General features: G+C 41.1%; 4 protein-coding genes across 6 annotated transcripts in view; 3 read left to right on the top strand and 1 right to left on the bottom strand.

The window, feature by feature from the left end:
- LOC145440285 (V-type proton ATPase subunit H-like) overlaps nucleotides 1-21535 on the top strand; it is a 73587-nt gene that overhangs the window by 31874 nt on the left and 20178 nt on the right. Inside the window, exon 2 of one of the 3 annotated variants that reach the window (XM_080317850.1) lies at nucleotides 15968-20097. The exons of the other annotated variants lie outside the window; for them this stretch is intronic. Within the exon in view, the coding sequence (XP_080173976.1) occupies nucleotides 16064-19972 (3909 nt within the window). The 5' untranslated portion in view covers nucleotides 15968-16063 and the 3' untranslated portion in view covers nucleotides 19973-20097. Of the gene's footprint in view, nucleotides 1-15967; nucleotides 20098-21535 lie in introns of those variants that run through there. 3 annotated transcript variants of the gene reach the window in all.
- On the top strand, nucleotides 2752-3240 carry LOC145440129 (RNA-binding protein 8A-like). The gene has a single exon (XM_080317716.1). It carries the CDS (start codon nucleotides 2752-2754, stop codon nucleotides 3238-3240), a length of 489 nt encoding a protein of 162 aa, XP_080173842.1.
- On the top strand, nucleotides 3236-11755 carry LOC145440297 (double-strand-break repair protein rad21 homolog). Its single transcript, XM_080317862.1, has 14 exons — nucleotides 3236-3805; nucleotides 4131-4255; nucleotides 4317-4421; nucleotides 5403-5593; nucleotides 6544-6627; nucleotides 6684-6767; nucleotides 7152-7240; nucleotides 7357-7594; nucleotides 8423-8646; nucleotides 8936-9028; nucleotides 9092-9262; nucleotides 10444-10639; nucleotides 10912-10997; nucleotides 11237-11755. The coding sequence occupies exons 1-14, from the start codon at nucleotides 3662-3664 to the stop codon at nucleotides 11426-11428; spliced, it is 2022 nt and encodes a 673-aa protein (XP_080173988.1). The 5' UTR covers nucleotides 3236-3661; the 3' UTR covers nucleotides 11429-11755.
- Nucleotides 14093-14525, bottom strand: LOC145441049 (dolichyl-diphosphooligosaccharide--protein glycosyltransferase subunit TMEM258-like). The gene is made up of 2 exons (XM_080318831.1): nucleotides 14371-14525; nucleotides 14093-14313 (listed from the first exon to the last, which is right to left on the bottom strand). Exons 1-2 carry the CDS (start codon nucleotides 14488-14490, stop codon nucleotides 14194-14196), a joined length of 240 nt encoding a protein of 79 aa, XP_080174957.1. The 5' UTR covers nucleotides 14491-14525; the 3' UTR covers nucleotides 14093-14193.

Genomic DNA, 21535 nt, shown 5'->3' with positions numbered 1-21535 from the left:
ACATACATTAGAATTAGAGCTACATAGTTTTTTCCAAATTAGATTAGAATTAGAATTAGAGATACTCAGGTTTTTCCAAATTAGATTAGAATTACTGAATTCGCAAAAACTTGGAAATTGAATGAAATTGCGAATGGGAAATGAATACAGCAAAAATCAGTTCATATCGAATCACAGTGCATTCCCATTGCCGTAACCACGAGAATGGTTAACGTCTGTACACCAAGCTTGACTCGTTTTGTACTATACGAGGGGTCACCGCAATCGCGGCCGGCGATCTGATTTGCGATTTTGGAAATGCGCGAAATATAGCATTTTGTAATGCTACAATTGATTTCAGATCCAGATTATTATTGTTGTTCCAAGATACGCTATTCGCCTGTGCCCAACAAACAACACTATTCAACAATAGCTGAAACGGCTTCGGCGATGGCAACAGCATTCCATCGATGAAGAGTCAGCTGATATCAAGCATATTGTTTTGACATGCTGTGGCCCAGACATTGCCAAGACAGAAACGCTTAGAAAATGGCATAGGACATCGCCACAAGATCAATCTTAGGATGAGATAGTCTTTCAGCTATAACATGTCTGGCTAGCCGCAATATCGTTTCAATAAAATGACGTTTGTTTATGATCGTGATATTTCTTGTTGTATTTGTAGCCTACTACTTCAATAAAATTTTGGCCTACTGCTTTAGTGGTAACCATGAGCATCGCCCATGTTAGTCAGCACGGCGTTGCTCTATCGCAGTCGTTCTTAACCTTTTCCCCTCCACCGCCCCCTTTCAAAAATTAACGTGCTCTAGCACCCTCCACCTCATATTGTAAGGACTGCAATAAAGACAATGGGTAAGAGGGAGGGCCGTAACAGCACTTCGTCAGCCCTGATGCACAACATAATTGCTTTAAAAGCTTTATTAGGACTTTATTACATCAAAATGGTCGCCTGAGATGAAATATCCGACTGTGTAAACTCATTTTGTTGTCAAATTGCCAATAGACTGCCGATCCAAACATATTGCTGTTTAGAGATGTTTTTTTTTTGGAAAATGAGATGTCGGAGATAGCAAGGTCAATCAGGGCGACTTCGAAATGCAAAACCAGGGATATCTAGAAGTTCTAGATATCCCTGTGCAAAACATACGGGATTTGGAGTTATCAGTCTCAGCAAATTAGTTAACAGTCGTTTGAAATATAAATTCCTGAATTTTCATCCTACCCTGTCCCAATGAAGGAATTGAAACCTGGCCACAAAATCCATTTTCTCCTGTGGGTTTGGTGATGATGATGATAATGATGATGATGATGATGATGATGACTATAATGATGAAATACTTCGCGAACTTAGTTCTGCAGAAACTTCAATAGAACCACGAATAAATATCTAGTATCAGTCAGTATGTTTCAATCATCTCACCAACACAGAACACACTCAACATGTAAATTGGTATGGATTGGGAGACGACGGGGGACATGAAGGACGCCACTGAAGAAGGCAGCATTAAATGAAGTTTACGATATTACTTTCGAATTGGATACATTTGTCGTAATTAAAATGAGTGGGAATTTTGAGTTTTGAAGATTGACCGTCCGCAACATTTGGTTTGAAGCTTTGACGGGCTGCGATGTGAGAGAGAGAGAGAGAGAGTCTTTATTTTCATCGAACCAAAATACATAACAAACGGCAGTGATGGTGGTACAGAAAATATGCGTGCACAGTATTCGGTATTAGATAGGAATGATCGATAAGACCGTGAAGGTCATCTAGTCTGCGATGTGTGTCGTTCGATATCCTCCTATCTGTTCATGACATCACATTGTGTCTTATGGCATTGTATATTGTGTGTGACATGATCAGATGAAAAAATATAACCCAAATAAGATAAGAAGTTTGGGAACTACTACACTGCTTTTGTCGAATGTGATCGTACGTCATCGATACTATTTCCACATTGTCTTATCGAGGTATTTTGAATGCACGCGGGAATGGTGCTGATTATGTATACGCTCTTCCGCATGAGGGCGTGATTTTAAACAGCGTCCCGGCTTCGGAGCCGCCAGCCTTGTTTTTAGTGGCGCGCACGGATTGTGTGGTAATGCGGGATGAATTATACCTGTATATGATATAGTTAACTCGTGTACGTTGTGTGATATTGCGTGTTTTTAGGTTAGTCAGGTAGCTAACCCGTATTCTACACTTGACCCGAGATTTCAGTATTCTGATACGAGTTATCAGCTTAGATATGGCTGGTATGACATGGTCTTCTATGACTGACGACATTGACGTCTTACGGTGGAGTGACGTGTGACGGCAATCTCTTACTGGGCATCGTGGTACTGTCACTATTACGGTGCCTTACTGGGACCTATCAGTGATATGAATGAAATCATATCGCCTTGCAAAGTTTGGAAAGATATATTTCCAAACTTCGCCTCCTTTCGGTGGTTTACCTCATCAGTCATCACAGATGCTATCAATTTGTTTATAGTGCTACTGTCACTATAGACTTCCGTTGACCGTTTAGTTTTGTGTGTATATTGAGACTAGGTTGACATGTTGCATTGAAAAATGCACTGCACTGGCGTCCTGACACACTGCAAAATGTAGGCTTTCTAATTCCCATCACCCACAAATAATAGTGGAAAACTTACCAGAGATTCGATTCCACCGGGAATTTTGTCATCTTCTATAATCTTATTGAATTAAATATGTTATGCATTTGTTAGAAATCCTATAAAATCCTAATAATGGCCGATGTCCTTGACATTCACGAAGGAGGGGAAGAGTTTGCGGCAGACGAAGATGGTGACGTCGGAATCGAAAGACTGAAGGATCGCGCAAAAAGAAGGAAGGGCCGCGGCATCGGTGATTCTCAAAGCAGATCCGACATAAAGTATGAAGCCATGGACACGGAAGATGGTGGACCCGGTCCTCAGAGATCCGTGGAAGGTTGGATTTTGTTTGTAACCGGAGTCCACGAGGAAGCTTCCGAAGATGACTTGTATGACAAGTTTGGCGAATACGGTGATTTGAAAAACCTCCATCTTAACCTCGACAGAAGGACGGGATATTTGAAAGGATATGCTCTTGTTGAATATGAGACGTTAAAAGAAGCACAATCGGCCCTTGACGCGCTCAATGGCACAGACCTGCTTGGGCAGAATATAGCCGTTGATTGGGCGTTTGTTAAACCACCCACAAAAGACAATCGCAGAGACCGTAGACGGCGTAGGTGAAATTTTAGTACTCTGGACAAAATCCAAAGTCCGAAACTCGAAAGTCTTGGGGACTATGGCATGGTAATTTTGGAAATTGCATGATCATATTTCAAAAGTCCTTGATTGTCATAGCTGTAGCAATGTATTGAATTTTCCAAACTGTCGATTTTGAAGAAAATAAATCGTAGCTGACTGGTGTGCTTTGCATATTGAGCCGCGATGAAGTTATTCCTTGAGTGTAATTGCATGTGTACGGCTGTACCGTACTATTTTGGTGTTTTAAGCCTCTACGAAATCTGTCTGGGATTTGAATTTTTTGTATCAACAATGATGTATTTCTCTCTGTATTTAAAAGGGGATTTTTCAAACCTTACTCATGCCACGTACTCCGTAGTAGTAGCCATCTTTTTATCCCAATAGAAAACTTTCCAGAGCGATCATGTTTTACGCTCATTTTGTGCTGAGCAAACGCGGGCCGCTTGCTAGGATATGGCTGGCTGCTCACTGGGACAAAAAGCTGACCAAGGCTCACGTTTTTGAGACCAATCTGGAAGCTTCTGTGGAAACCATCATCAGCCCGCAGGTGAATTGATGCTGTGATCGATATATATATCTTCAGCACATCAATACTTTCAACCACAGTTGAGCTAGTTTGTTAGTCTGTTATATTACAGAGATATCGCTGGTTGCAAACAAATTTTTGCGTCAATTTCAATCCTTTGACTGTTTCTCGATGCCTTGTTTATTTTCAGTCCAGATGTTACCCCTGTTATATGCATTCCTCCGATCAAATTCGTGCAAGTTTTGAGTCATTACTTTTGTAAAATCCTGCCTTATTTGAAAGAAATCCATTGCATTTGGCCCATTGTTGCCGTAATTGTGTATGTGAAGAATGTTGTGACTTGCAGGTCAAAATGGCTCTTCGAACATCAGGCCATCTGTTATTGGGGGTTGTACGAATTTACAACAGGAAAGCCAAATATCTCTTAGCCGACTGCAATGAAGCCTTTGTCAAAATAAAGATGGCCTTCAGGTACTTATGCTTTTTGTTCACATTGTGAAAACTGTTTTATCTTTCGTTTCGATAACTGTAGACCGGGTGTTGTGGATTTACCTGAAGACAGCCGCGAAGCTCCACGTAATCAAATTTACCTGGTTGAAGAATTTCAGGATTTTGATGCTCCGCTTCCCGATATCAGGTATCTTTTGGATTCTATGCACCGTGCTGGTCTGAATTATTTGCTTATTATCGAGCTTAGCAGGATTTTGATTTAAATATGCAAAGTTTTGTCCCCTGTTGGTACATAGCTGCAAAGGGCTTGAATTCTATTCCAGTGGTCTCAACCGCTGGTCTGCCAAATTTATTAGAATTTTGTATCTCAACTTGAAAATGCTAAAAGGTGGATACTTGTCCATTAATTAGAGAAATTGAACATCAAATCTTGAATTGATACGGAATTGTGGTACGTGTTTGTCTTTATGGTGTCATAATAGGTGCAAGTATTGAACGAAACTGTTATTAAGTAGGCCTATTGACTTGGCACAAACAAATCACATATGAAATCTACATAGACTTTGCTTTGTAGAAACTCAGTAGAACCACAAATGAATATCTAATGCTAAAGAGGCAGTATTGAATGAAGTTTCTTATGTTACATTTGTCGTATTCAAATTCAAGGATAATTCTGATTTTTTATTGGTTCACCGGTCCGCAACATTTGTATAGAGTATTCACCTGTCCGCGAGGTCGAAGAGATTGAGAACCACTGTTCTATTCCATAGTGCAGTAATAAATATATGCTTGTTTTCTATTTCATAGACGGTCCAAGTAATTACTGATGTATGGTATTCAAAAAATAGCAATGCTGGTCAAAAGTACCAGCGGGAATGGCAGTTGTGAAAAACAGTCCAAAAATTGATGCAAATGTGTCCAAATTCCATTTTCTACTCGAGCAACTCTAAAATGTCGGAATTAGTAATTTTGCTCACAGAATTGAGAAGTTGGGCAGAACCACTTCTCTAATTAGTGCTATGTTACTGGCCAGAAGAGTTGGCCAAAGCAGTCAGCATTCTACTCAAGTATAATTTCAAAGACATAAAAGACTCCTTTTAGTAATGTACTCCAGCAAGAAACTGATGTGAATAGGCAGCGGATAATCATGTTTTAAATGGTATCGCAGTGAGATCAACATGACGCAGAATTTAACAACAAACCAGTCGAGACTCGAAGAGATCACAATGAGAGACGAAGTCCCGACTACTTTCCAAATGGACGAAGGGTTCGGCGGTGGCCTGATGGGCTTCGGAAAAGAGGTGGACCAGTTTTCGGCTGGGGATTTGGAGAACATGTTCTTCAAGGAAGACAACAGAAGTATGTAATGTCGTAGCTTCCTCAGTGTACAGGACTAGAATTTTTTTGTGGGTTGAATTGAAACGATGGTTTGTAAAGTTAAATGCTAATGTTGGGACTGCACGTTTGTAATGTGACTGTGATAGTAGATTCTACATTTACATTTATGAACTTAAATTGTTCTACATGTTGAATCCTGCAGAATGATGATCAGTATAAGGTAGGTTTGAGGATTTCACCGCCAGCTTTTTGCGGCCCAAAATGCAAATAGATGCAGGGGATGAGTAACACCTTCACTATGTTTTTAAGGTGTAAGGCACAGAAATCTGATTGAAAACAACAAATTTGTGACAGTCTGTCAATTTTGAACAACCCTACTGCGCGTTATGTGCCAACTTTGTACTGAAATTTTTTACCGCACACGTGTTGAATAATTTTGTGTAATTTTCATAGTCGGGTCACTTTCAATGTACCGTTATCAAATTGTTACCTGGCATCATCTCAGCCATACTTCTGGGCCATGGCCATGGAAAATGACATGTCTGCTCATTACTCATAAGCAGCAGCTTGCCGGCCATTCTGTGCCTCAGTTGATCATTCTGAATCACCGTCAAACAGATAAGGCTGCACTGCCAGTGCTCATAGTACATAGCAAGGATTGGATTATTCTCTAAATAGGGATAACCTTTTTGAGTTCAATTTCTAATGCATCGTGTAATTAGAGTCCTGCAATCTTGACTAACTTAAACTGACCCTGGGGGTAAGATATATAGCTGGCCATCCACTCTAATCTCATTCATTTATTTCGGAGTGTGCCATGACGTCGTTCCCAGTTTTAATAATGTTGCTCCAATGCTCACATTTGCCCCTGAAGTCGCACTCAAGAGGCACCTGTCTTTTTTGTTTAATCACGAATACGTTTTTAATGAAGCATATTGTGTAATCCTAAATACATTTGTTATTGTTTCCAGAACTACCCGGCACCTCAAAGGATGGCCTGTTCACTATGGATGCCGGGGGCTTGGATGGGGGTATCGGCGGTGGAGGGGCTCTCGGTAATGTTTGCTTTGTTGTCTGGTTGCCGGTGGTCTATAGCGTCTTTATTTCACAGATGACAACTTCATGCAAGGTCCTGGATTGTTTGGCGAAGGTGAAAGTTTCCTTGGTGAAGCCGCGAACAAAGTTGACGACATGAGTATGCTGTTTTTGTATTAGGAACATGTATGGTTATAAAGCTCGACTGAAAATTATGGCAGTATTGTCGAAAGCCGGAAGGTAGATCACACTCTACCAAACTGATTGGCACTGATGTTAGCTCTTCTTGGATTCATTAAGTTGTGATCTCAAAATACCCGGCATATCACCTCACAATTTGTCTTCTAATGTAATGCCAGTTGTGAAAAATTCATGGTCATCGGCCGTCATTTTCGAATAAGAACTTTCTGATATCGGTGAATATTTGGAATTTTGTTACTCAAGCAACCGTGATGATTGCTTTGGCTTTTAAGTTTTTAGGCCGTTGTTGAGTCGCTGCCGTGTAAAATAGCTCTTTCTTTTATTGCACTTTTTGATTTTGCAGCCATGGACACAACAGAAGCTGCCGCCGAGCAACAGGCAATGTCTCCGACCAATCAGCAGCAAGCTGTTGAACCAGTTCCGATGGAGCAAGTGAGTTGACCGCAGTATTGCTGCGTTTTTCCTAGTGCTGAAGTAGGCTTTCATATTGCTTTACTTGCATGACTCATCATGTGGCTGTCAGTGATTTTATTTTATTGTATTTGTAGGCGCAGTTAGAGACGGTAGACACGGGGCAGCTGAACCTCGACCAGCCCGTGCCCCCTACTACCATAGACCAATCGGTTTTGCAAGATCAAAATCAGTTGGAGGAACCTGTCCAAACCGGGGTTGTGCCGGAACCGCAACAGGAACCGTTAGAAGCCGACACTACCGTGGGTCGGAATGAAACGACGTTAATTGCGAACGAGGAAGAGGCATTTGCACTGGAACCGTTGGATATCACCGGTGCGTTTCTCTCTTGATAAAAGCTGATCTCTGATCATGCATTTTTCAATGAGTTTCAGTAAAACGTAGGCTACCTTGATATGGCTGAATTCGGTGATATCCATGCTCCTTTTGTTCCTTGCAGTATTTGGGATCACGTATTATTTTTTGCGAGCTGTTCATCATCCGATAAAAACATGTAGTAATTGCTGAATTGTTGCAATGATAAAGACGAGCTTGGTGTCAATGTCATAACTCATCGCTTATTCCACCGCCCTGTATCACCCTACATTTGTTATTTGATATTAAGCCACTATATCAAGGTGTCGATCACATTTTTGCCGTGTGCCTGCTAATGGAATGGAATGTCAAGCTCTCTGTTAGTCTCTACTCTCCGGGAAATCGTGAAGGAGTAGCAATCCATGTAAACTCCCACTCTGCCGGCCAGCTCGTTCGAATTGAGATTAGTGATTCACGGCAACAACATTCTGTAGAGTAGTGATCGGCCTGCGGTATTGTGTCAAACTGCAATTACATATAATACTGTTAGCAGATTTTAAATAATTTCTGTAACTCAAACTGCAACCGTGATGTTGTTTACTTCTAGACAGGGCTGTAACCAAGTTGCGAGGATCTGAGTGGCAAGCCAATTTCACTTTTATTGTTTTGACTTGGTTAAGACTTGGTTGAGTCGTGCGCAATGACTCGAGTGCAAGTTGAGTCAATACAAAAATCGAGTGGAGTCGAGTCGACAAAAAATTGTGACTCGAGTCATTACAACCCTGCTTCTAGGTCACATGAAAGGTTTGGATACTTGAAGTCACTATTATTGTTGACGACATGACGCAGGTGTGAAAGACACTCGCATCCGCCGAAAGAGAAAGCTCATCGTGGACCCGGTCATCGAACTGGACGGACAGACGATGCGCGAGCAGTTGAAGAACTTTGAGGATATCGTCACCTCGCTTGACATGGCGCCGCCCACGAAACGTCTGATGCAGTGGAAGGAAATTGGCGGTGTGGATAAGCTGTTCTCGGGACCGACCGGCATTTACGCTCCCATGCTCAACAAGGTGGGGGTAGATGAGTTGATAGATACTTTGAAATGTGTGCTTTGCGTAGGTGCTCTGGAGGGGTTTGGAGTAATTGCAACAGAAGAGTTTATTTCATGTCCAAGCATAGCGATGGCTGTGAAGTGGCTCAAATAGATGCTCTGAAGTTTTAAAAATGCTCCCTAAGCTATATGTTTTGAACATTTACTGAAGAAGCCGGGGTTATTGGTGACGGGGATAGTTATGGGTATCACCTCAAAAATTCGATACTAGTTAGGATCTAGACATGACAGGCTTTGTTTATTCCCAGGCGTTTGTCGCTAACCTGCATTGCGAGATACCGGAGAGTCTCAAGGATCTGTCCGCCACGCAACTGAATCAGCGGTTCGGCTTACTGGACGAGGTAGCGTCGAATGCGAGACGGCGTATCATCTGCGTTTGTGATCTGTTTCCGATTTGTTTTCAGACTCCGACGCCTAGCGAGATCGACGAGTCGTCCGTGCATACCGCTCGTGATTTGAGCGTGGCCGAGCACAATTTTCCGCCCCCCGCCATGGACGAATCGAGCTTGGTTCAAAACAAACAACTGGACGCGACCCTTGTTCCGCAAATTTCCGACGTCGACCTTCATCAGCCGGTATGTTTTCTACGCGGTTATTCTAGTGCTATCAAATAACGTGTTCATATTGTGTTACACGCAAATAGTTTTGACTGATGCTCATCAGGTGTAATCGTCAGTAACGGGTCAAGATTACGAAAGAACTTTGTATAGTAACAATTTTATCACCAACGGGTTCTAACAATTAGAAGCAATTGACGAGTTCAATGACCAATATCTGAGAACAATGTGTGAAATTTCATTTGATGCTCAAGCTATATTAACTTAGCATTGAAATAAGCAATCAAAAACGGTTGTATCATCTAATATGCCGTCAGTGACATAACAATTCGAATAATTGAGGCGAAGAGATGCCTTAGACTCAAATGCAGTTTTAGATTATACATACACAAGCTCTAGGTTGAAGGATTTTGAAAAAGGTTGACTTTAGCCACAGATATAACAGAATGAACGACCTCTCCCAAAGATGCGAAATATGTTGTCTCGATAATTTTTTGCACTAGAATTTTCATATGGAGGAATTCATGGCCATTGCCTGTTTGAATTAAAGTTTCAGGGGATGAAGGAATGACGATCTTTTCTCCAAGCGTGAAATGCGTTATAGATGAAAATTACAGTTGTTGTTTAGTTCTGTAGAACCAGTTTTAAGAGCTGTAACTGTCGACGTATGCGACAATATAATAACGTAATAGTCGACATTGCTTCTAGTTCAGTAGATGTTTTACTGATTTTCAAGACATGTCAAAACTACTTAGCATAGAAGAAGGAAATGAAGATCTGAAAATTGCGCGCGTATTTAGTTCAAAAAGAAGTATATTTCGATCGATGTGTCTCATACTTTTGCAGTTGATTAGAAGTGACCACTTTGACCAACACAAAATGCCACTACAAATAGGTGCAATATTCGAAAATATGACCGGTTATCATCGTGATTCAAGGGCTCTTTCGCCCAATTGTCATGTAATACTTTCCGTATTCTACTTTCTACTTTTACTTTACTTACTTTACTTTCTACTTTTAAAATCTCGGGTAGAAGTGGAAACTGTCTATAAATATAACCCCTAGAGTAATTAGAGAAAGATGAGCAAAAGCTACTTGAGTTCTCGGAAAAACCAGTAGTACTTCGCTACTGACTGCAACTGACGACAACTCCCAATCATTGCCGACATGCCGGGTAACGAGACAGTTTGTTGATTTAGGCCGCTTACAATTCGGACAACGACGATTACGAGCCGTACAGCGTCGGCCCTCCCAGTCCCGGCTCGAGTCCTGGCGGGATGATGCCGCCCCCGAGCCCGCCGAAAGCCCCGGATCAAGAATCAGCCCTGGAAAACCTCGGTCTCAGCGACGTATCGGGGATACCACCGCTGGAGGATGTTCAAGAACCTGAACAAGGTAGATATTTTTCTAGCGACCCTCGACAAAATCAACTTTATGAAACTACTAGAGTAGTTTTGATTTTCAGGTCTTTCATATTCTACTCCCATTCGATGTAGTTTTGATTTGTCTTGAAAATTGCTACTTGTACTTGGCTTGTACGTATGGTGGTACTTCTACTTCTACTTGAGTAGCAATGCTGGTTACTTCCGCTATTTGGCTCTTTGCCATTCGCGGCAATGACATTTCTGTGAAGTAGTGACTGCTTATGTATTAAATACGCTTTTCAGAAATCGAAGAGAGCGAGTCTTATGCCGAAGACGTGGACGACTTACGGTGGAATAAGAGAACACAGCAACTGATTCACACGTTTAATGTGAGTGTCTTAGTATATATATATTGTTAATGAAGTGGTAGCCTACTATTGCCTTTAGCGCAAGGGTAGGGTATTGGTAATGAGAAATATATCTCTAAACTTTTTCTCCCACTGAGGGAGCCTCAAATCTTCGGTTAGTTGTAGCTCGGCATCCAGAGCACGCTATATATGTGTATATTCACGGTAGCGAACTGGTAATGGAGTTGTCTGGCGTAACCCAATGTAATTTTCATATGCAGAGATCGTTCAAGCACGTGCAGGAGCTTTCCTACTTCCAAATGACGGAGGGAGTCACGAAAAAGCAAGCCGCCTCCAAATTCTATTCCCTCCTGGTGCTGGCCAAGCAAGAGGCGTGCCTGTTGCACCAGTCTCAGAGCTTCAGCGATATCTCAATTAGAAAGGGGGCGAGATTCGAGAGCGTGCTCATGTGAAGATACGGCCGAGGTTGAATAAGATGCAGTATGGTATTTCTAGTGCGAGTTTTTGCTGTTGACGGATAAGAATCATGTGCGGACGGGTATTTGTGCCGTGTCGGACGATTGAGTTGCAGTCCATTATGACACGGGCGATGTTAGTTTATTTTTTTACACACGCTGCCGTTTTGTGGTTTCTACTTTACACTTGTACTTGTCGTAGCGTATTTAGATCGCCACTTGTTGAGACGTCGTAGTCATGTCTCTATTGGAGTTGGTCGTAATACCGTGCTTTTCTTTTTTACTTGTTCAGATTATGTGTGACAATGTACTTTTTTTACTGGATGCTATGTTTTCGAATTGAAGTTGGCATTATTACTAAGGCTGGGCACGACAACTCTGAGTATAAATTTTACCGAATTGAGCCGTCTAGTGATAGTTTTTTTCCAGTAACGAAAAATATAGTTTCAAAACTTCATTCGCACCATAAGAGCCTTTGTTACCAGGATCTCAATACTTAACCGACTGGCACCTGCGGCTTTTTCCGAAAAATTTTCTTCACTTTTCAAAACTGTCAAACACGACCTTACAGGATGCAAAATTAACAAGTAATATATCGTTTTTTCGGAAAAAAACAACAGTGCCAGTTGGTTGAAAATATGTTGCACGAGGTCACAAATATTCATGGAACGACATATCTTGCAAAGGTCACTGAAAGCTTGGCAAAATCGTCATGGTCCTGAATTCTGGATTTATAATAATGGGGTGTAACTGGTATCGTTGTCCTTTTCACTGCAAAAAGATCGATATTTGAACTGTTAAAATCATGATTTACTATTTTATCGTAATGTGGTGCTTATGCTCGATACTTCATACTCGAGTCGGAATCAAATCACCCAGTTACTCGATTTTGCCCAGCCCAAATTAGTCTTATTAATCACCGTATTTTCTCGAATTCTGTCTCGTTCCGTTAACTGGGAGGTGTATATTTGTGTGCCGTTCCGACTCCACACGAGGAACATTTTCAGCGATGGGTGGATTTCAAAAATGTCACGCCAATACTTTTACTGGGGTTTCAGCAATCTTCACCAATTCTGTTGCTATGTGAATATTTTTGTATTGCTATTGTGCTTATGCCTGTTGATGAATAAAGATTTTTCGTTTATATCATTGGCTGGGATGTATTCAAAGCAGTTGTCGGTAGGGACATAGCTTGAATTGCCCGTACATTGAATTATTGTGGTACATGGACTGGACGCCCTTCATTTGAACTGATTTCGCTGTACAATGTGTGGTTAGAGCATAATTTATTTTGTCTGTGGAGAAGGCACACTTGGCTGTGTCACTCGCCAGCTTCACTCACAACGAATCACCTGGCAATTGTAGCATGGGGTTTATTTTATTTACACGCTCTTGAGCAGATGTGTCGGACAATGTAAAAACTTCGCCAAATAACCTTCATGACCGGCTCTGAGATCCGTGACTGTTGCCAAATGTTTTTGTGAACACCTTTGCACTTCACGGCTACATATTTTCCCATGTTTCATCTTCATCTAGCACTATTCCACGCCACCCTGTATGTGTTCCGCATACATGAAAAATCACTTTTTTTGCTATATGATATTATGATTCGGAAGAAAAACAACTAGTCGTTTATCACCCAAATCTAGTGTTACTATATTTTGGAATCCGGAAAGGACACCTTTTCAAAATCCTTAACGTACGTTACCAAAGTTGAAAACAACAGCTGATTTTGAGATAATTACTGGAAATCTTGTGGTGTTGACTAAAAAAATACTCGACTCTCATTATTTATGGCGATTTTCATTTTACCCTGGCCATTAATGTATGGTAGGGTTACCAGATTTTGGAATTAGGAAAGGAGGACACTTTTACCAAATAAGAAAAGTTTGTTGATCAGAGTGAAGACCGCCGATTTCGCTCATTTTTGCAGCAAAAGTTTGTGTGATGACTAAAAAGAAGTCATCACTTTTGTTCGACTCCTGATTTACATAGTTTTTACTAAAATGTGGTGGTTTTGACAAAAACAAGGTCGTCACTTTCGATCGAACCACAAATTTCCCGCTCGTACGTCCATTAGGGCTGTTCAAAAATAACTTTTTTCCCCGGATTCCAGCCATTCACTGATTAAATTGTCAGGTTACCCTAAAAAAACGCTGCACACCAAATTTGGTTCGATTCTAACAAGTATAGGACTCCGCAGATCCAATTAAAATTTTTAATTTATTATGGAAAATTGAAAAAAAAAATTTCCAAATTTTTCTGCCAACCCCATGAAATTGTTGAGCTGTCTTCAAAGACGTTGCAAAACAAATTTGAGTCAATTCCGACCAGTAGAAGCGGACTTATGTGAGTTTTTCGTTGATAAATCGCGGATTATCCATCGATCAAGGATAATCCGAGGATTCTTAGGGAGGACGTATGGTAACCTAATCCAAATCACTGTTGTATAAGGCATGAACACACTTGTTTCCGTTGAATTTAAATCCTCAGAGCCTTCCAGGTCAACTAAATGTTTACTAATTCAGATTTGGAAATAATATTTATCTCCGGAAGATTTACAGATTCGCACAATTTATCACTTTGGCATCCATCAACTGCTTCCTGTGCAGACTGTAACACAGTCACGCTGAAATATTTCTGAAATGAAACTGATACACATTCATAAAAAAATTCATTTACTTCGGTGATATTGCAGACAAAATAGCAGTTATGCAAGAGCTTCGAATGCAGTAATGCGTCAGTCGTATTATATGAGAGGTCTATACGTATATGCCGACCCAAAGCAACAGGAAGAGTATGCCGAATCCGTTGAATAGCGACGCAACAAATGACATGATTATTTCCTTGTAAAAATCTCTAGTATATTTGGTTGATGTAACCTGAAAAACATGATCGATTAATATGACACATTTTACGGAAAATCACATCTGACTTACTTCATAAACGAAGAACCAAATTGTGAAAAACAGTCCAATTCCAAGTAACACCAAAGTCAAGTGAGGATACACGGCCGGATTCACAGGAGAGACGTACCGGCTCATGAAAGACAAATCCATTTCACTCTGCAATGGTATTAATATTTCAATAGAATTAGTCAAAGAGATTCGCTATCACAATCTTACCATTCTGACGTCCGGCAAGTATATATCGAAGCTCCAAAAGTAATGCTAGGATCGTGATGTATACAATATCGGTGGCCTCTCCTGATGAATACGTTGCAGTCGCGCTTGGACGCACAAGTCACCGAGCTGTGGCGATTTTGAAAGTATTTATCCTCCAGACGATGGTCTGTATTTCCTTCTCTATGACGAATAACGCACAGAGAACAATCAAAATATTTCGAAAACTTGTACACTTAATGAATTATGAATAATACACATCCCTCGAATCCCTAAGCCATATGGACATCTAAAAGCCGCATGGTCGAGTCCGGATTCAGAGGTCGGAAGTTGCAACAGTCACTGTATGCAAAGTGTACTTAATGTAAAGTATCTTTTGCATGGAATCATAAATGACAACTCTGCTTTCTGACGACAGTAGACTGTCCCTATTTAGAGGAAAGCAATCAAAGCAATCAATCGTTTCTTTTTTCTATACTATATTCTTTACTTTCATTCAGTGTGCATGCCTCCTCTTTACATCGCCTAGGCCAAGGTGGGTGTCAGATTCAATAGACAACCTAGTCGCTTCGACATCTTCCTTTCTTTCATTGTATCGCATTTTTTGTGGTGTATTGAACTGATAAAATTGCTAATAAACCAATGATAAAAAGAAAAGTCTATGGTTTGGTCATTCACATGGGTCACCTGACCGTTGATTGACAAGCTGCAAATGAACGGTAATGTTCGAAGAAACTTTGGTTTATCCAACGTTGCGGCTGTATGGTTTTCTTATCACAATTCTTTCGGCATATATAGTGATTTCTTCTTCGGTATGTAGGTCGAGTGTGTAAATTATTGACGTCTGAGTTACAATAGGGGGCCGTAACCGTATAAATGAGCTCTATAGATTTCCGTACTGTAATAACCTTGCGATGGGCATTCCGGCATTCGCGCATCCCCGTATCTCGTGTATTCGGCGTATGTTATAGCATTGCAGAGAATGCAGACAAAGACAGGGTAAGAAGTTGATATATGTTTCGATGAAGATTCTTCTCTAAACGAAGAAATCATGTGGCAATTCATCAAAGAGCAGTTTAGCATTATTACGATTATTAGCAATGTTTCTATCAAGTACCGTAAAAGCTAAGTTAAAATTCAGACCAGACTTAGAAACAGTCGTTGTTTTCGTCAAGAACAGAACGGTTTTTTGAATAGAATAATAAAGTTACTGAACAGAAAGTTGCGCGGGAGGTTGCCACTAATTCCACTCTAGAGTTCAAAGGTTTAATTTTGTTCGGATAAATCCGATTTTATACTGTTTGAACTATAATAGGTACTTAGGCTATACTTTTATTGAATCAAAATACTATTGTGATTCGACCACAACGGTATTATTGTTTTTAACATGCCAACATTTCATGACTGTTTACAGTTGTAAATATTGCAAATCACATGTACATAGTTTGATTTGAACCGCACAGCTTTAGCGTAACACGAATGCACCGCACCAAAGACTAACAAGCCCATTATGGCCAAAGTGAATTCCGATCATAATGGAGCGCCACTTGCACACCTACAATCTGACATGTTAATCATAGCTCAGCGATTACGTTTGTCCAAGAAAAAAGGAAATGGTTCCGGCGATAACTTGCAAGCAATGGGAACTCCAGTGAAGGAAATAGGCAACTGCAATGGACTAAACACAAAAGCAAAAACACCTTCAAAGTTACCAGTGTCTACGGCGGGTCGCCGAACTAAAAAGAAAGTTATAAAACGACCTGTAGGTTACACTTGGAACAGAGGAGGCAGATTGAAAGAAATTCGTATTCGTACACGTGCCAGAAAGTTTTTGAATCTTTGGAAAAGAAAAACATTTGGTCGTGTGGTTTTATCAACTGCCGATCAACACAAGCGAAATCGCCACCTTCGAGTTACCTTCACAGAATGGAAAAATTTTTGGTGGGAGGCTAGAGTGGAATGGAAATTATCGGTTCGCGCAGAGTATCACCACCGATATTCGCTATACAGCCTTGTATGGCTTCAGTGGAGGCAATTCACCATCTTGAGCAAGGAAAAACGATTCAAACTTGGCATTGCAGAATCTCACTGGATGTTAAAAAGCACCCAAGCAAGTTTCGATCGTTGGAAACAATATGTTCAAGTCAGCCGTAAGGAAAATATCTTGCGTGATAAAGCAGAGGAGTTATACGCAAACAATGTCACGAAAAGTGTTTGGAAAAGATGGTGTTCACGTCTCGCTACCGTGAAAGAGCAAAAGATGAACAGCGATAAAGCTGCGTTACATTGGATGACTTTGAAACTGAGAAATGCGTGGAAAATCTGGATGTCGCAATATGAGAGTAAGATTCGCGAGAAGGATTTATTCTTGAGTGCCGACACGCATCGCAGTGGCGTCATTATCAGGAAGAGTTTTGTTGCATGGATGAAGTATAATACGTCTCGCAAAAAGAAAAAGAAAGAATACCAATTTGCTAACTGCGTAAGAAATCGAGCGCTGGCGTCACGGTGTTTGTCAGTTTGGAAACAAAGACTACATCATGCTTTTCAAATTTTTGAAAAAGAAGAAAGTATTCAAATTCTTTCCAAAAGATGTCTCGCGAGACGTGCGTTACTGGAGTGGATTCGATACAGAGATTTGCGAGTACAGGCAGAAAGAAACCAGTGCCGTGCATCAAAACACTTACGACAGACGGTGTTACAGAAATCGATCAAAATCTGGCAGGTATTTGTACAGAAACGTCATGATATAGAGACGATGCAGCAGACTGCCGATCGCTTTATCCTGCGGAACACATTGATGATTTCGTTCAAGTGTTGGCAAAGTCGGTTTGAAGAGGTTGAAGACGCGAATATGTCTGAACTGTCAAATATAGCTTATCAGCATTACAATACAAATATCGCGAAGCAAATGCTCGAAAATTGGCTGCTGTTTGTTGATCTGAGACATGAAACTCGTAATAAGAAGTGTATCGCTGATCGTCATTACGGTTCAAAAGCATTGCCGATATTTTTCAAACTATGGAAGCATTTCATTGCTCGCACCAAATACAAGAAACGTGTTCAAGGAGAAGCTGATGGTTTTCGTACAAACACTCTGCAAATGAAATATTTCTACTCTTGGTGGGAAATCTTTGACAAACAGCGAGAGTGCAGAACGATGAGCAGAATCGCTTTTGTGCACGACCGTGAGGTCACAGTTCGGCGAGCATTTCACAATTGGAAAGTGAAGACTCGCGACAGACTGGCGGATGAGAGAAGGTTATCATACGCCACCCTATTTTACAGGGAAATGATACTGAAACAGTCTTTGCGAAATTGGAAAAAGTTGGTACTGCAGGGTAGGCAGAAACGGCTTCACGTCATCCGAGCTGCTACTCATCGTTACCGACAGTCTCTCGCTAAAGCTTGGTCGATATGGCGAGACTTTGTGGTGAATTGCAGGAAGACAAATGAAGATAACAGTAAAGCTTGGCTTAGATATCAAAACAGAGTGCTCGTGTGTTACATTGTAAAATGGAAACAGCGGTACGAAGCCTGCGTGAAGAAAAATGAGCAGGCTGCATTGATATTAGAAGATAAAGAAAAAACCAAAGTGTCGTTGTTATTCCAAAGATGGAGGCGTAAAGCCGCGGACGCGATTTCATTGAAGCGCAAGGCACAGGACGCTGATGAGCTGTATAAGCAAACTGTCGAAAGCAAGATATTCGTTGTGTGGCGGTTTTGGAGCGCGTTGCACCGCGATAGACGTCAGCGTAAACTGGACCGATTGACCGGCGTTAAAAATCTCCTGCACAATCAGAAATTGCGGAGGACTTTTCTCGCTTGGAAGGATGCCGCTGTTGATATGCGGGTGTCGTCTCGTAAAAAGGAAATGGCAGAGAGCCATTTCCGCAAAAAGATATGCGCGACGGCATTGCAAATGTGGAAGATGTACAGGTATTTGGTCATTAAGAAACGTCTGCTGTCAGAACATGCCGATCATTTTCGTGAAACCCACGTTTTACGCTCCGCGCTCAGTGTTTGGTCTGAACAACTACAGGCGAAATACGAGGAACATGAAATTGAGGGACGAGCATTGTGGCATTGGGCGCTCTCCGTCCAACAAAAGGCGTTCAACGGATGGGTGGAGTATGTCAAGGAGCGCAGGAGAAAAGTTCTGCGTTATGAGGATGCATTGCATCGCAGACGCGTGTATCTGTTACGAAAAGGTTGCTGTAAACTTCTGGAAACACATTCTGACAATGTGAAAACGAAAACACAAGTGGCCGCCGTGCAAATGGCAAACTCGTCTTATGCCGAGTATTATCTCGTTTGGAAATATGCTATGAAGTGGAAATCTATCGTATGGGAAAGAAAAAAAGTACGTTCTGGTTTTGATAACGTAGCAAAACGTGAGAATAAAAACCATACAAATATGACTTTTCTCGTGCAAAATCCGACTTACTCTCACACGCCGGAGGTTTTGACAGAAAACGCATGCAGCTCACGGCAGTTGCCTTGTTCTGATTTTTTCGGAGATGTCTGTGTTGGGCGACCGAATCAAGGGCTCAGTCCGGTCAAGCAGGACAAAAAGCGCCCTCAGCCGCGTGGCCCCGACTTTCTGCTCGAGTCCTTGCAGATGGCTGGCTTGGACCAAAACGTGGAGATTATTCCGAGCACGGGAACGTTGCAATCAGCTGAAAGTGACGATTTTCAGCAGCCTTCCTTAGACTTCGCCAAAGCAAATATTTCCAATTTTGCGACCACAAAGACGCACGGACTAAAAGCAATTTCATCGAACAAGACTTCTAACATATTCTCCCGGGGAAACAATGTAGACAGCGTTACAGTTGGACCAGTTCGGGAAACCCAGTTTGAAACCCATGACGATCATGAGAAGGACCTTGTGTTGCTGCCACCTTCTGCGTTTATTGCTTCCGGGAAGAATAATTCTGCAAATGTTGAAAACAAGATCGACAAAAAGACTACAATTCATGGACATGATCATAAACTGGTGCGCTTTAGTGAAGTGAACCCGAATGGGGAAAAAGCGTCCGAAATGTCAAGCTTGACGTCGTGTAGTTCTAATAGTCTCGGAGAGTCGACAGACGGCAGCACACAATCGTTTCTGTCTCAATCTAGCAGTGTAGCGAAGACCATGTCAACTAAGGAAGAGATACTGCTGATTAAAACCGAAATGCAGAAGTATCATCACAAGAAAGAGTCGTTAAAGTCGTTGAAGAGACAAAAGGAAGTGCTGGAAAATTGGATTAAAGAACAAGGCGCTTGTAACGTGTCGATTTTCGGCCCGGTGCAAGACGAAATTTCGCAGTTGACGCGGGACTTGCGCAGCCTGGCTTGCGAAATTAACGAACTGCGACCGCATATTGAGAAGATGGTGACGCGAGTCAAAGTACTGACAGACTGCCCTATTTGAAACCATATCCTCTGTTGACTTGTCTTTATCTTTGCTGCTGTATCCGTCCTGTCCTAGTTAGGGGTGGGCAAAATCAAGTACCTGAGTGGGCAGCTTTTGAGTCAAATCGAGTACCACCATTTTGATGTAATATGAGTATAGATGATTGGGAAAGTTCAAATATGAACCGTTTATGCGGCGTTCGCAAAGAGAGTCGCAGTTCTGTACTACAATAAATATGAGTTGGATTTTATTCTACTATACCTCTTTCATTGAACTTTTTGACAATGGCTGTTGGTTGATCCCGACCTCACAGAAATGTCATTTCCACTAATGTGCGTGGTTTTGTGTTACATGTTTTGAATGCTGTAGTTCGACCGGTCAAGGGTTTGAAGACTTCCACAGTGGGAAGAGAATATTGAAAGTATAATTATTGCTGATAGTACTTGTATTAGTACCAGTAGTTGAATAAGCTTGCCCACCCCTAGTTCTAGTGAATGTGCCAAGCATCGATCGCAGAAATGGCTCTTGCTGTTTGGCGAATGTCAGTTGTTAGCTGTGTCTGCAGTCTTGTGCCTTTTGTAATTCTCTGCCAGTAGTAGAAGTCTTTTTGAAGGAACGGTGAAAGCAATATCGGTGGTTATCAATCAAAGTAATGTTTCCCCCATTTTCTGACAAATATTATCTAGTGTCTGTATCTGTAGATGCAGTATTGCTTCGGTAATATCTTACTATTGCCGGCTTGGTAAATTCACGAATATGTGAGCTGCTTCTTGGTATTTCACATGTTTTCCATGCTATGTATATTACTTTTTTAGATTTGCTGATAAGGTGTACCACTGGTGCTAAACAAGTGGTTTTCTTAGTTTACAATTTCAACTATAACTTACACACTTTTTAAATTACTCTAGAAGAAAGTAATTTTGTATCAACTTGCATTGTTTGGGTTTCCATCAGTAAATTTGTCTCTCACCAGGCAATAACGGCTATTGACAAATAACATTTTAGACACTGCTTTTGGCTGCTACTTCTTTGTGATCAGTGTCAGTTACTGATTTGACCACTTGTGATTGAAAATGGTACGCTCCTGTAGCAATTGGATTGTTGCAATATGGATAGATGTCAAAATGTACGTTGCTATCAACTCGGTACATATTATGCCTGTTAGATGTTAAGCATAATCATTAAAAATTCCATTGTATTGGTGCTCGTTAGTCGTTTTAATGCTGCTATTTTTGTATTTTTTCTAGTTTTTGGTAGAGGTGTTAATTTTCATTCTTTGACTCTCCATTGTATATTGCATTTGAATGACTCAATGTATCCCAAATGTCAACAGTGAGTTTAAGAGCCCCATGATTTTAATATCCCGTCCCAAATCTAGCAAAGGTGTAAAGAGATTCTATTACAGAACACATTAAGGTTATGAAGAAGTAGATCCATGACTCAATTGAATACATCCAGTTGTAGTTGTAATATCATAGGTACATTCTGGGTTGATTTTGATTTTTGAAAGTTCATCTGCACAGTTAGTTTATAAATTTTACCAGTCCGGTCAAAAAACGGGTTGAGAACCACCGTTATGAT

Source organism: Botryllus schlosseri, chromosome 6 (assembly GCF_051294905.1).
Source record: "Botryllus schlosseri isolate E-star chromosome 6, Bs_hap1, whole genome shotgun sequence".
In the NCBI taxonomy this organism is placed as follows: domain Eukaryota; kingdom Metazoa; phylum Chordata; class Ascidiacea; order Stolidobranchia; family Styelidae; genus Botryllus; species Botryllus schlosseri.
This window is presented reverse-complemented; position numbering and strand designations above follow the sequence as displayed.